Source organism: Cyrtonyx montezumae, unplaced genomic scaffold (genome assembly GCF_038088225.1).
Source record: "Cyrtonyx montezumae isolate F1298 unplaced genomic scaffold, pur_monq_1.0 scaffold_3, whole genome shotgun sequence".
Lineage (NCBI taxonomy): Eukaryota > Metazoa > Chordata > Aves > Galliformes > Odontophoridae > Cyrtonyx > Cyrtonyx montezumae.
Window position 1 is genome coordinate 116,302,893 of NW_027072034.1, and position 12,858 is coordinate 116,315,750.

Genomic DNA, 12,858 nt, shown 5'->3' on the forward strand with positions numbered 1-12,858 from the left:
TTTAAAATTAATCAGAGACACTCACTTTCACACAGATGGAGCATTTTGTCAGTGGTTACAAATTCCTGTTAGTAAGTATGCAAAGATAGATGCTGGACTTTAAAGACTTAGAGGACCTATACTTTAGGAGTCTGCAGGTAGAAAAGAGGTGGGAAGAGGTGGGAAGGAGGCATCTAGATCAAGAACAGTTATGCTCACGGGAAAGCTGAAGGATAAAGGAAGAGGAGATGAAGTTGTTTCTTTCTTTGGGCTGATCACAGCCCTCGAAAGATGAAAAGAAAGAGTTGAAAGAACACTTGGAAAAGAGAGAAATGAAGCAAAATGATGATGGGAGGAAAAATCAAACACACATCATAGAAGAGAAAAGGAACTCAGGGAAGAATTTTGAGCAAGAGAGACAGAAAAAAAGAAATCTTGAGAAATAAACTTAGGGAGACAGAGGAAAAGAATACATTTAACTAAAGGCAACATAGAAAGAAAATCACAGATGATGACAGATATAATGTAATCACTAAGGCTTTATTCCCTAATCAAAGCTATCACTGCCCTGGATTTCCTGGAAGCCTGGACTTGGTTATTTTCAGGATAATAAAAATACTATTTTAGTATCTGCATGTACCTGGATGGGAACACTCACAAGGATCTCAGCCAACAGGGACTGTCTGAAATGCCTATTTACTAGCTAAGAAAACAGATTATTTGCAGGTACAACGGCCCTTTAAAGGCAGATACTAAGCTAGCCTTGAAATATTGGAGAAGAATCAGCCAGCAGAGTACATTGCTACAAACTGACTTATTCAATGTCAACAAGACTTTGTCTATTCTACAAGAGGTACAAGTTGAATGTTGTAAGCTAGCCCTGGGGAAGGGAGTTCCTTATCAGTACGTAATGTGTTATTCATTCCTATGCAATGCCAGATGCATATGCACATTATGAAACTCCTGTTGAGTTATATGCAAAGAGCTGTCAAAGGTGCTACCATAGTTAACGAAGTCCAAGAGTCCACCACATTGATCAGCTTATGAGATTCAGACTAAAGGGAAATACCAATTTTCACAAAGACATGCTGATGTCCATCATACACAATGCTTCTAATTACGCATACGGATTACACATATATATTTTGTCTTCTTATTTTCAGCTTGTGTTTTCTCGTAACAAATGGTGAGATAAGCAAGCTCCAAAAAACCCTCTTTAAAGCTACATCAGTGATGACAGTGAAGGAATGAAGACAAATGAGTTTACAAACAGAGAACTAAAAGATAAGTACAGCAGAATGAATAGACAGTCATAAAAAGTATCTTGAAGTTAAAAAGTTATAGAATAAATTAGTCCAAAACAGAAAAGGCACTGAAAGGACTGAGAGAGGGAGGCACTGAGATATTGCAAGAAAGAAAAAAAGGTTTACATGTAGCAAAAATAGTGTATATTTCAGTAACATAACTCTTCTTACCATTTTCTGCTAAGCTTGCTTCTTCCTAGCCATTTTCATTACAGGTATACATAAATAATGTCAATTGGGCATATAGAGCTGTATATACATATATAGAAGGCACATATAGGTTTACATGAACACTCAAACTTATACAAAACACATGGAACCCACTGTACTGTAACTGAGTTAAATAACAATAAAATGACATTCACTGACATTGTAAACATATGACAAACATATGTTTAATATTTTAAATGTATCTGGAAAAACAACAAGAAACAAATGTTCCATTCAACAGGTATGCAGTGATCATCTGTCTAACAGCCCTTAAAAGGTAAATTTTGAAGATTCCTTTAAACACCTTAGTTTGGATTATTGTACATATATACATTTCTCATCCTCTCATTTTGCCTAACCTACCAATCACATACTGTAATGTCAAGGATCTTATGACTGTGACATATTACAAGCACTTCTAATTTTCTCCTGTCATCCTACAAATGCTAAACAGAGCATCATATACAACATACGCATTTTCAGTTCCCTTTGTACCTGTTGACTGTGCAAATGAAATATATGGTGGTAGGTGGACAGTCAGATTAAATGATCTCAGAGGTCTTTATCAACATTGGTAATTCTGTGATTCTATGATTATGGTAATGCTGCACCTTGATTTGACACTGTATGATTACTCTTTCTGAGAAGTTTGCATGGGTCCCTCCCAATATAGAAGGAAAAGCCTTCCTATTGTAACCACTGTGTCTTCCTTCAGGTAATCTTCTCCAGACCTCTGAGCTTCTTGCAGACTTTTCCTGTTCCTTAGAGATATTCATCTCAATGCTACCAGATGTAGAATGCTCCTGAGAAAAGCCAGTGCTCTTCTTCACTCCCTCTCCCTTTTGCTCAAGTGAGAGCAGAGGGTACTCTGTTCCTGTGATATCTGAACACTTTTGTGGACTACTATTTTCCTGGATTTACTGAATCTGAAATATGTGACATTGTGAAGGACATATTCTCTCTTCTACCTCTTGTATTCAAGCTGTGGACTGTATTCATGAAACTCTTCTATTGAAATAGATGTCTTTATGAAAAAAAGCCATGAACTCATCACTTGTTTTACAACACAGTGAAGAGCAGCAGCTAACAGAGTTTAACGTAAGAAAAATCTAATTCATCCGAACACTGTTTGACATTTGCCCACACAGGTTGGATATTGCACACACCAGCCTTGCCTGTTTGGTACACACATTGTCACTTTTTTACACTTTTTGATCTTTTTTTTTTTTTTTACATTCAGGAGCTACTTTATGAAAACAGACTTCATTTGATGTCAACTCAGAATAAAATCTGATGAAAAATACTAAATTGCTCAGCTTGATTGGCAAAGCCCCTGGTTGTAAAACATAGGTTGGTTCCCTATTCCTTGCTATTTTACTTTCATGACTTTATTCTGTCTCCTACATCTTTATCATTCTCCTTCAGTTCTGTGTAGTTTTATGATAGATAGGAATAGTTAAAGATCCTTTATCAAACCAGCTTGAAATGTTGGGGAAATTCAATATTGAGCATGAAGTTTACATGCCTAGATAATTTCTATAGCTAGCTGCTGGGAAGGCTGTCCACCTGTACTGTGAAGTGAAACTTGAAGTAGCCAATTAGTAATATGCTAAGATAGAGATGATCACACTGAAGATCTCCTGTCCCTAAAACCCAGCCAACCTACACACAGTCTGGATCAGATTTATATCAAATTATTATTTCCTATTCATCCATCCATCAATCCATTCACATTCACTTAGTTGCTTCCAATTTTCATTTAGCTCAAAGAAGAGGAAAGGCATTAACATGCCTTTACCTTAACTGCAACAGATTATATAGTTTTTGATTTGGTATTCACATCATATATAAGGTGGGTTAAACTACAGGAATGAGCGTAATTTGAACTACAAACTTGAACACAGGCCTGGTGCTGGGGGTTTCTAACTGATTAATCACCTTAAACTGAGTGCAGCAGACACCTCTAGAGATATAATGGAAGTGTCACGTATTTTCACTTTGAATAACATACCACAGCAGTTGTCACTTACTTCCTTCAAAGCAGTACTCTACAACATAGCCATCTAAACCTGCTGCTCCAATGTGGTCTGGTGGCCTCCATTTCATTGTAACTGAGGTATCAGTTACTGAATCCACTGCCAGGAGAGTTGGTGGACTGGTAACAGCTGAAACAAGAAGACAGCAGGGAGAAGGCTGAAAACCCTGTTACCATAAAAGCTTCAATTTCTGGTGTTTTTCTCTAATCTAGCATCATTAAGCTGTCAGGCGAAAGGCTAAATCTAGGTATTTCCAGTCATCCTGAAACTTCTTTCCCATTTAGGACCAAAACAGAACAGAAACCTCATCCTGTACCTGCTCACAGCCTAACCCAAAGAGTCAGATTCCTCCCTCTGAGGAATGAGAAGGGCAAAGGGAAGTAAAGGGTGTGGTAGAGAAGTTTTGAGTAGTGTGTTCCATGCCACTGTGTACCTTCACTAAAGAAGGGAGCATGACGTAGCAATAACAGCTGCTACCTACTTCCCCTCTGCTGAGTAAGGTGGAAATCTTTGCTGGCTTGTAGAACATGACACTTATTTTACAAAGACTTGTGATTGTAACAATAGTTTGAGAAAATTTTACATTAAAAAACTTTACATTAAAAGGCCACCAAATTAGTCAGTCATAGCTGTTACAGTAATATAAAGTACAAATAATAAGAACTCACCCATAGTACATCACTATTTTATTGCAGTGGAACATTTTTCTGCCTATACCTATTTTGTTTCTTGTTTATGAAAGATATAGATATATGGATACATAATTCACACAGCACCTACTATAGACAGACTGTGAGCAACAGAAGTGTAGGAAGAACTACAGTTATATAATTAAGTGACTGCACTAATGTATCAAGGATAATTGTATAATGTGTAGCCATTTCTCTAATCTTGTTTACTTACCTAAAGGAACAAAAGACTTTGAAGGCATACTTGGTTTGGAAGTGCCTATTGCATTAACAGCAAATACACGGACCTCATAAGCAACACCTTCAATCATCTTCTTCGGCTCAAAAGTCGTTTCTTTACACAGTTCAAAATTCAGCCTCATCCACCGTGAGCTTTGTTTCTTTTTCCTTTCAATGAAATATCCTATAGGCCAAACAAAATGGTATTATAGTAAGTAATAGCTTAAACTTAAAAAATGAGGTATTCATGTTTGGACTGACCAGTAGTTCTCAATACAGCTCAATAACCCATTCTTGCTTCAGAGTTCTTTTGAGAGTTATTGTTAGTTTTTCTCCTTGCAGATTAGCTGATAGTCACCTCTTTGGCCTCTATAGCCATGTACAGGCTTTTTTCAAACTTCATTTAATATTTTTATTTATTACTTCTAATTTATTTAGTTTAGAATGAAAAGGGTCAGATTCTGCTAGCTTTTGGTTGCCCCTTCTTCTGGTTCAGTGTGTTAGAAGATATTACAGTTGTTTCTGAAATCGTCGCTAACATTCAAACTGTTCAAGTTTTGTCCTTATAAAAAGTTGTCTTCCAAGTAGGGAGATTGATAACAGATAAAACTTATGATAAAGTCAAAGAATAAGTGTAATATTCTTTCGATAGACTACTCAAAGTGCCTCTCTCCAGTGCCAGAGCTGAACACTGATACTATGACACCCATTACTTGGAGTGAGTTTCTGCATGGGTACTGTTGAATCAGGGCCTGAACCACTGATTGATCACTGAGGTGAGCACTGAGTCAGCCGCAGGAGCACAGGTGAAGGCAATGCACTGTGTGACCGGAAGGAGTGCAGTCTGGCTCCACCTCTCCCAGACCCCATTTAAGGGCTGACCACCACTGAAGAATGATCTCTCGTTGGAGATCTCTCCCCTGTGGGGTTCTAGGTGAGCCTTGACTGTCAGTGACAGATGAGCCTTTCCTTATTTACCAGTTGTCTTTATACTCTCTGGACAAGCCATACAAAAATGTACCATCCACCTTCATTATTTTGTGTGGGTACTATTCTTTTGGGTTACTCACCCTACAGTTTCTTTTATCTATATTAGATTATCACCAAATAAAAGGAAAAGTATTCACCTAAGATGGGTGATCCACCATCATTTGCTGGAGGTTCCCATGTCATAACACACCAGTCTTCACCCACCTCAGTCACATTTGGTGCCTGAGGAGGATCAGGCACATCTGTTAAAAAAAAAAAAAAAGTGAATATAATAAAAAGAAAAAACAAAGACATTTCCTCTTTATGACTAGCCTGTGATAAAATATGTTGAGAAAGAAACAAATCTGAATAGTTTTTGAAGTCCAACAGATAAGTTAGAACAGAAAATATGGAGCCAACCACAAAAATAATCTTATGTTGACAAGAAATGTTGAGAATGAGTGGAGTACAAAGTACACTGGTAAAATTGGATCAGCAGAGGGAGACAATAACTCATCACTAAAATGTGAGTGAGAATATTAGGAACAGTAAATAGGAGACATAGCTACTGTGAATAAATTTGGCCTTTCTGGACTGAATTCTTGATAGGAAAGATATTCTAGCATCCATTTAGTGTCCTGGGATTTGAGAGCACCTGCTATGCTAGTTCTTCTGTGATCTTCTGTAAGTAATTCAAGTATAGTCTCACAAAAGACCCATGGGCACTTAAAAGTTTTCTATCATCTTAAATTACATTTTACTGATAAATATATTAATAAAATACATCTATGACTTTGAGGTACTTGGGGATAATGCATGAGAGAAATTACAAGTCTTAGAAAGGGCTACACAAAGGCTGGGCAGGGAGCTACATGAGGTTGCCAATAGAAAAATGACAAGGGAAAATATCATAAACTCATCTTTAATGTTCTAAATCACTTTTTTCTGAAATAAGCACTGTAATGCAGGGAAGTCCTCTGTGTGCATAAAATATATTTGTAGCCCTCATTTGTACCTAGATCTCTGTGGCAGAGAACTTTGACCATAGATGCTTCCATCACCTTGCACATTTGGCTCAGAGCATCTCAAGCTCTTCTTTCCACAGTTTTTTGATCCAGAGCCACCATTTAAGCTACTTTTGTAGGAAACACAACTCAGTAACTACTCAGTCTGAGAAAGAAATTGAAATTAAATTTGCCCATTTGGAATAAATCTTCTGACCAACAAGCTACAGCACAGTGATAACATCAGTGAAGTCCTCAAATAATTTTAAGTAATTTTTGCATCACTTTATATGGATATTGATTTGGGAGATGTGATCTAGGAGTTCCTAGTGAGAAGAAAGAGAAAGGAGGTCTTTGTGCATTGTGACAGGTGGGATAGGAGGGGATAAATGCCAAGTTCTTCAGCACTGTCAAGACACTGGAGGTGCACTTGAGGGCACGTGGCAAGGAGTCACAGCTGCCAGGAAAATACAGAATGCTACAAGCAGCCTGAGGCAACTTCAGAAGCTTAGCCTCAGCAAGGTGAGGGGGCAGCAGGAGTGGTAATTAACTCCTGCTTAATTCCCATGCTTAGCTACTGTGACCTGCAATAACTTTGTGCCTTAGTTTCCTTGCATCTCAATTTCACACCTGGAAATGAGGTAAAACGAAAGTGGAAGATTTTGGAGAATCTTAAACAGTTTGGTAGCTGGGGATGACAGCATATACAGGAGAAATATAGGAAGAAGAATTTGGCTGTTGTTGGGGTGCATAAAAGCAGTGTTCTCAGGGGTCATTTACTGAAAAGATCCATGGTATATTACTTCGTTCATGTGCACTTTTCCACATGACTTACCAACCACTTTAATGTTGATAAGGGCTGAGTCCTCTCCAGCTTCATTCTTTAATGTTATTCTGAAAGGACCTGAATCTTCTCTCTCAGCTGTGTCAATGACCAAGCAGCTGCTGTCTGAGTATGTTTCTGCTCGTATTCTTCCACTGTCTGTGATCCACTAGGAATCAAAGTAAGCAGAGGGAAAAATCATGTTTTCTGCCTTAATAATCAAAATATTCAAAAAAATCAAAGTTCAAGTGCATTACAGAACACTTCAACAAGAAGTTTCTGAACAAAAGTTCACATTAAAGCTCAGTGTTTCAATCATCTGAATATCACAAAATAGATAAACTAACCAGGTGATAAATAATTAAATAGCTTTAAAATACTGTAACTGTTTAGTACTCAGATCAGCTGTTACATCTCAAAGGAAGGTTCAGTAGGATCACTTACCCTGTGAGAAAGAACATGCTTTAATCCACACTACTTGATGGAGAGTAGCAGAATCTTAAAAAACTATTAAATGTAAAAGATTTTTAAAAGATTCTTAAAAAAAGAATCTTAAGGATTGAAATGTGATTCATACAGTTTAATGATGAAATGAACTGCATGGGTCAGTAGCTTGTCTTCACTGTTTTTAAAATGCTGACACATTTTTCAATAAGATGATCTTCTAGAGTTGCTTCTCACTTGAACAAGTCTGTGGTATTAATAATACCAGTAGTATTTGAAAAATACTGGTTAAAGGTTTGACCAGATAGGTGTGACAAATCCAGCAGAAATAACGTGTTGCACGTACCAGAATGAATATTTATATAAGGAAAGTCTGGCTTTTTGGTATTATACAGTCAGAAGTGCATCTGAGCAAAGTTTACCATGAATACACCGTGTGCAAAGCACTAATTGCCCAGGCTAATATTTCATTCTAGTCTTGGCGCTTCATCAGAATTTATTTATTTCAAAACCAGACCTTACTATGGCTCCCTGTTAAAACTGCTTATCTGGACATAAAATACACAATAAGCAGCTGCCTGGTAGATTTTCATTAGATTTCTTCCTTGATATATCCTTCTCCTTTAAAATCTAGTTGTTGAAAAAACACATTTTTTTCCTTAATAATGTCAAGTGTTTCCTGAAAAAGATTCATAAGATACTAAACACTATTTATAAATTTTACCCTTAGCATTTGAGGGAGAAGAGTATTTAAGTGCAACATGGTAATTTATCCCCTTCTTATTTCGTGCCATGTCTTTGCCACTTTAAAGGTTATTTTTTGAGGACAAAAAAACCCAAAACTCCTCATTGATCTTTAAATACATTTATTATGCTAATGTACCTTATCCCCTTTACTCCACATGACTTTTGGTGTTGGCTCGCCAGTGATAGGAATCTCAAGTCGTAGTTTGCTTCCTGCCACTACTGTCACAGTGTTATTTTCCCCAAGACCATCAAGATGAAGTTTAGGAGGATCTGAAAAAGAAGAAATTGTCCAAATTTTCATAGGACTTCCACTTTGAACATTTAAGAACCTGAGAACAAGTTTAAGATATAGAGAAACCTGCTCTACTGTTTGTATTTTCCTGATATTTTTACTCAAGTATTATTTGTTTGGGAAAATAATAGTGAAGATATTTTTGGAAGAAAATAATTGATGAAGAATGAATCATAGCACGGTAGAGATTTTGGAATAACGGGTCCATAAAAGAAAAATAAACCATCATCCCTAAGCAGGATTGTTTATATTTAGATAACAAGTGAGAGAGACTTCTAAGTGAAAATTGAAAATTTCCATTGTAGACTTCCCACCTTTGGAATTGTCATGCTCCAGTTGTCATTATTCTTATATCTTAAACATGTTCTTAATCTAAGTACTTTTTCTGAAAATGAAATGTTTACTTTTGTTGTACTCCATGGATACTGAGAACAGCTGATTAACATACACTTTTTTTATCTGTGAGCATACCCCTCCTCTTGTCATTATCCCTAATTCTTGCCAATCTTATATTTAACATAAGTACCTCACTTCTTTCAGTATCAATTACAAGCCAAAACATATTTTCTTAAACTTTGATCATTTACACTGATGTCATTTAGACTTCAAATTCACTGGATGAAGTTAAAAGTCACTGGGGTACTGTTGTGGAGAATCAATACCGTATTTTATTTCTTTTGTAAAAATAAAACTTGTGCCAAGTACTTACCCACAACATGTACTTTGCATGGAATATTAATATTATAAGCATCTGGTACAAACATGTATTCACCCTCATCGTCAACAGCAGCACTTGCTATAATAAATCTGTGAATTCTGTAAAAATTGAAAAAGAAATCCATATAAATTGTTTTTGAAGACCAGAAAAAAAGAATTACTTAGAATTAGATGATTCAAGGATTATATTGTCTTCCACATTCAAAAAACCATGTCCATGTTTAATGGACAAAGTTTAGGCTTAACACATAGATTAATATATTGTTTTCAGAGAAATAACCTTCATATTGGCACATCTTTACACAGTCACTTCATAAAAAATCAAATCAATACTCAATGTTCTTACCTTCCTTTGTGATAAAGCTTTACACGGTCACTGGCTTCAATCAGTTGTCCATTTTTGTACCATTTCCCTTCCACATTCTCAGATATCTCACATTTTAGGTGGATTTCCTGTCCAAGCCTCACAGTCTGGTCTTCTAGTGCAAGTGATATCTTCAGTGGTCTCACTTAGGAAAAGAGAGGCAGAGATACTGTTAATATCAAGTGATAGCTTGTAAGAAAGGTTGATCCAAAATATCCATGCCCTGAGTAGGAAAACCTAATCTATATTCACTAGGAATGTATCTGAATTCTGTCCCTTCTCTGGTGTTTTGTTGCTTATATCCCCTAGAATCCAGTAAGAAACTCTGAAGATGTGGAAGACCTGTGTTCCCAGAGCTATGCACTTGAAGAGATTACAACATACCTTTCCTGCAATCTAACAGCTTACATAGATCTCCCAGATGACACAAGATAATATGGAGACTTAACAAAATAATTAATTACAAGTAATGACAAGCCTCTTGTATCAGGCCCTTTTCAAAGGGCATGGGGACAGTGTAAAGTTATTTCATTCACTACTTCTTCTTGTGTTTGCTTAGCTGCCTTAACTCACCCTGTGAAAACAGAAAGATTGTACTAGCATTTGTAAAACTTGAGCCTGAGAACTTCAACTTCCTGGAAGATTAGATGCTGTAGACCAGAGTCCAGGCTGAACACACAGTACTGTGTGTATGCATTAAATATGCCTGGCTGTAATCTGACATATGAAACAAAGAATGATGGGAAAAGCTGCATGTTATAGAAAGATAGCTGGAAAATTCTCAACAGAAGAAGCATGAACTTATCACTGTGGCAGGTAAGATGATGGAGTCCAATAGCCATAGTAGATATTTTATAGCTTGGTAAGAAAACAGTGTGAATTGTTTGTGCTTAGGATGTCATTTTGTATAAAATAGTTAAAAGCATAACATGTGTATGTACGATGTAAGGTTACAGCATGTAACAAATTTATCCCAAACGTGAACTAAGAATCTGTCTTGTCACCTATGCCAGCAAGACCAAATCTACATCTTCTTGCAAAATGACCATTTGCCTAAAACCAAAGTAGCAGATTGTAAGAACATACACATTTTGCTAGAAACCACTAGTGTTTTAAAGATATATTCAAACAGTACTGAGGGAGCTACGTAGCCTCATCTTAGTGCCTTTTAGTTTAGTTCAGATGGTCCAGATGCCTCATAACAGTACACCTACTTGTAGAATTTTTTGGTTTTTTTTTTTCCGATGCACTTTTTTCCATCTTTTTATCTAAAAAGTCTTGGTTTTGTCTCTCCTGAGAAAACCTGAAAGGATTCAAGAAAAGCAAGTACTTCCCCTGAATCTTTCAGTTAGTTGACCTATTATATCTTTCCATGGATAGCTTTGTTTTCCATCTTAATGAGCTGACAGGAATTTCCAAGCAGGAATAATTCATTGCCTGTTACTGCAAACTGGAGATTGGCAGCTAAGAAATTTCTAGGGAAGATAAAGCTTTCTTTAAACCATCAGGAAAAGGCAAGCAAATTATCTATTTCTGTTATTTAGCAAACTGTGACCATCAATATCAAGAGCAAGATATATCATACTTACAATCAACAGAAAGCTTAGCTTCTGATTGGCCTCCTGTTGTCATTACTGAGTAAGTTGCATTGTCATTTTTTGCAGCCTCCTCTATAATCAAAGTGTGTTTTTTACCCTCAACCTTGATTCGATATCGAGATTTCGGATCATTGGTAAGTTCTACACCGTTCCTAAACCTAACAGAGAAGAAAGAGTGATTATTTTCCCAATAAAAGTCCTGTGTGAGTAAGACTCTCGTAGACTGAAACTTCTCAAGAAGACTGTAAGACTTAAGACACAAAAACGTGTTAAACAAACTCGCCCATGAATGTGTAAGAATGTTTTTACAGTTACTAATTCACTGAATAATGTTCTCCTGGGAGTTTTTAACTGGTACAGAAAATACTCTCCACATTTAAGTCTACAACTAAATTATTATTTTTTTTCCTGTCTCTGTCTCAAGGAGAACAGTATCTTTTCAAAGAGTGGCTTACCATTTAACATTTGCATCATCTTCAGATACTTCACAGCTCAGTTCTACGCGTTCACCAACGTAAGTACTGGTATCCTCCAGGCCTTTGGTCACCAGAATTGGAGGATCTTTGACAAGATAAAATTACAGATTTACAATCTGAGAGGGAAAACTAAGTGAAGGAGGTTTTTAAAATCATGCTATAGGAGATAAGACTATCAACACCATGGGATCAAAAAAGTTAAGTGAAAGGCCACTTTTTTTTAGCTTTTGGTAGAGCCTTCCCTTAAATGTTGGCATTTGAAACTAAAATCAGTACTGATTTGAGAGTACTTGGCACGGATCAGTCGGACCATTATCAGAGTTGCCAATTACCTAAGTGTATAAGGGAAAGCCAATATAGAGACAAATGAGTCTCCAAAATGGCTTTGAAACTATGAAGAGGACCACAGTCCCACTGGATCCCAATGGACAGTATCAAACATGAAACCAATAGTATATCCATTTCTGAGTTTTTACTAAATTACTTAGTACAGGATGAAGAAAAATGTTCAGGAATCATAACAATAGAGATAAATCACGCTATTAGAAATCCAAACATATGCTGAGCCAGATCCTTCCTGTTATTTTGTTTCTTCCTACAGTTAAAGAAGCCATATCAATTTTTGCCAGCTGAAATGGGAGCAGACTGGTGTAGTTACCTCTTACAAACAGTTCTGTGGAGCATTTCTCATCACCAGCAGTTACATAATAGCGAGCGTCATCTGTCATTGTACAGTTATTGATGAATAAAATTCGCTGGTTACCTTTGTGCTCAAAAATATATCTGTTTGAACAGAATACAGCAAAGATACATTATCAAAAATTGTTGAATCTCTTTTTTTTTTTTTTTTTTTTTTGTGTGTGTGTGTGTGTGTGTATAATCTTTTAGGGATTATTAGAGGTGTAAACACTGGTTCTTACATAGACCTGGAAAATGAGTCCTGGGATGCAATTTCCATGTTTCAACAGAAAATATAAGAACAATCAT

The 12,858-nt window shown here is 36.5% G+C and overlaps 1 protein-coding gene across 4 annotated transcripts in view; it reads right to left on the bottom strand.

Moving 5' to 3' along the window:
* The window catches only part of MYBPC1 (myosin binding protein C1), a 70,992-nt gene that overhangs the window by 14,680 nt on the left and 43,454 nt on the right, over positions 1-12,858 (bottom strand). For all 4 annotated transcript variants that reach the window (XM_065743171.1, XM_065743169.1, XM_065743170.1 and 1 more), the window contains 10 exons: positions 12,530-12,654; positions 11,851-11,956; positions 11,387-11,553; positions 9,780-9,942; positions 9,426-9,532; positions 8,561-8,694; positions 7,246-7,402; positions 5,565-5,669; positions 4,433-4,621; positions 3,524-3,658 (listed from right to left, as the gene is read on the bottom strand). In XM_065743171.1, coding sequence (XP_065599243.1) covers positions 3,524-3,658; positions 4,433-4,621; positions 5,565-5,669; positions 7,246-7,402; positions 8,561-8,694; positions 9,426-9,532; positions 9,780-9,942; positions 11,387-11,553; positions 11,851-11,956; positions 12,530-12,654 — 1,388 coding nt within the window. The remainder of the gene's footprint in view (positions 1-3,523; positions 3,659-4,432; positions 4,622-5,564; positions 5,670-7,245; positions 7,403-8,560; positions 8,695-9,425; positions 9,533-9,779; positions 9,943-11,386; positions 11,554-11,850; positions 11,957-12,529; positions 12,655-12,858) is intronic.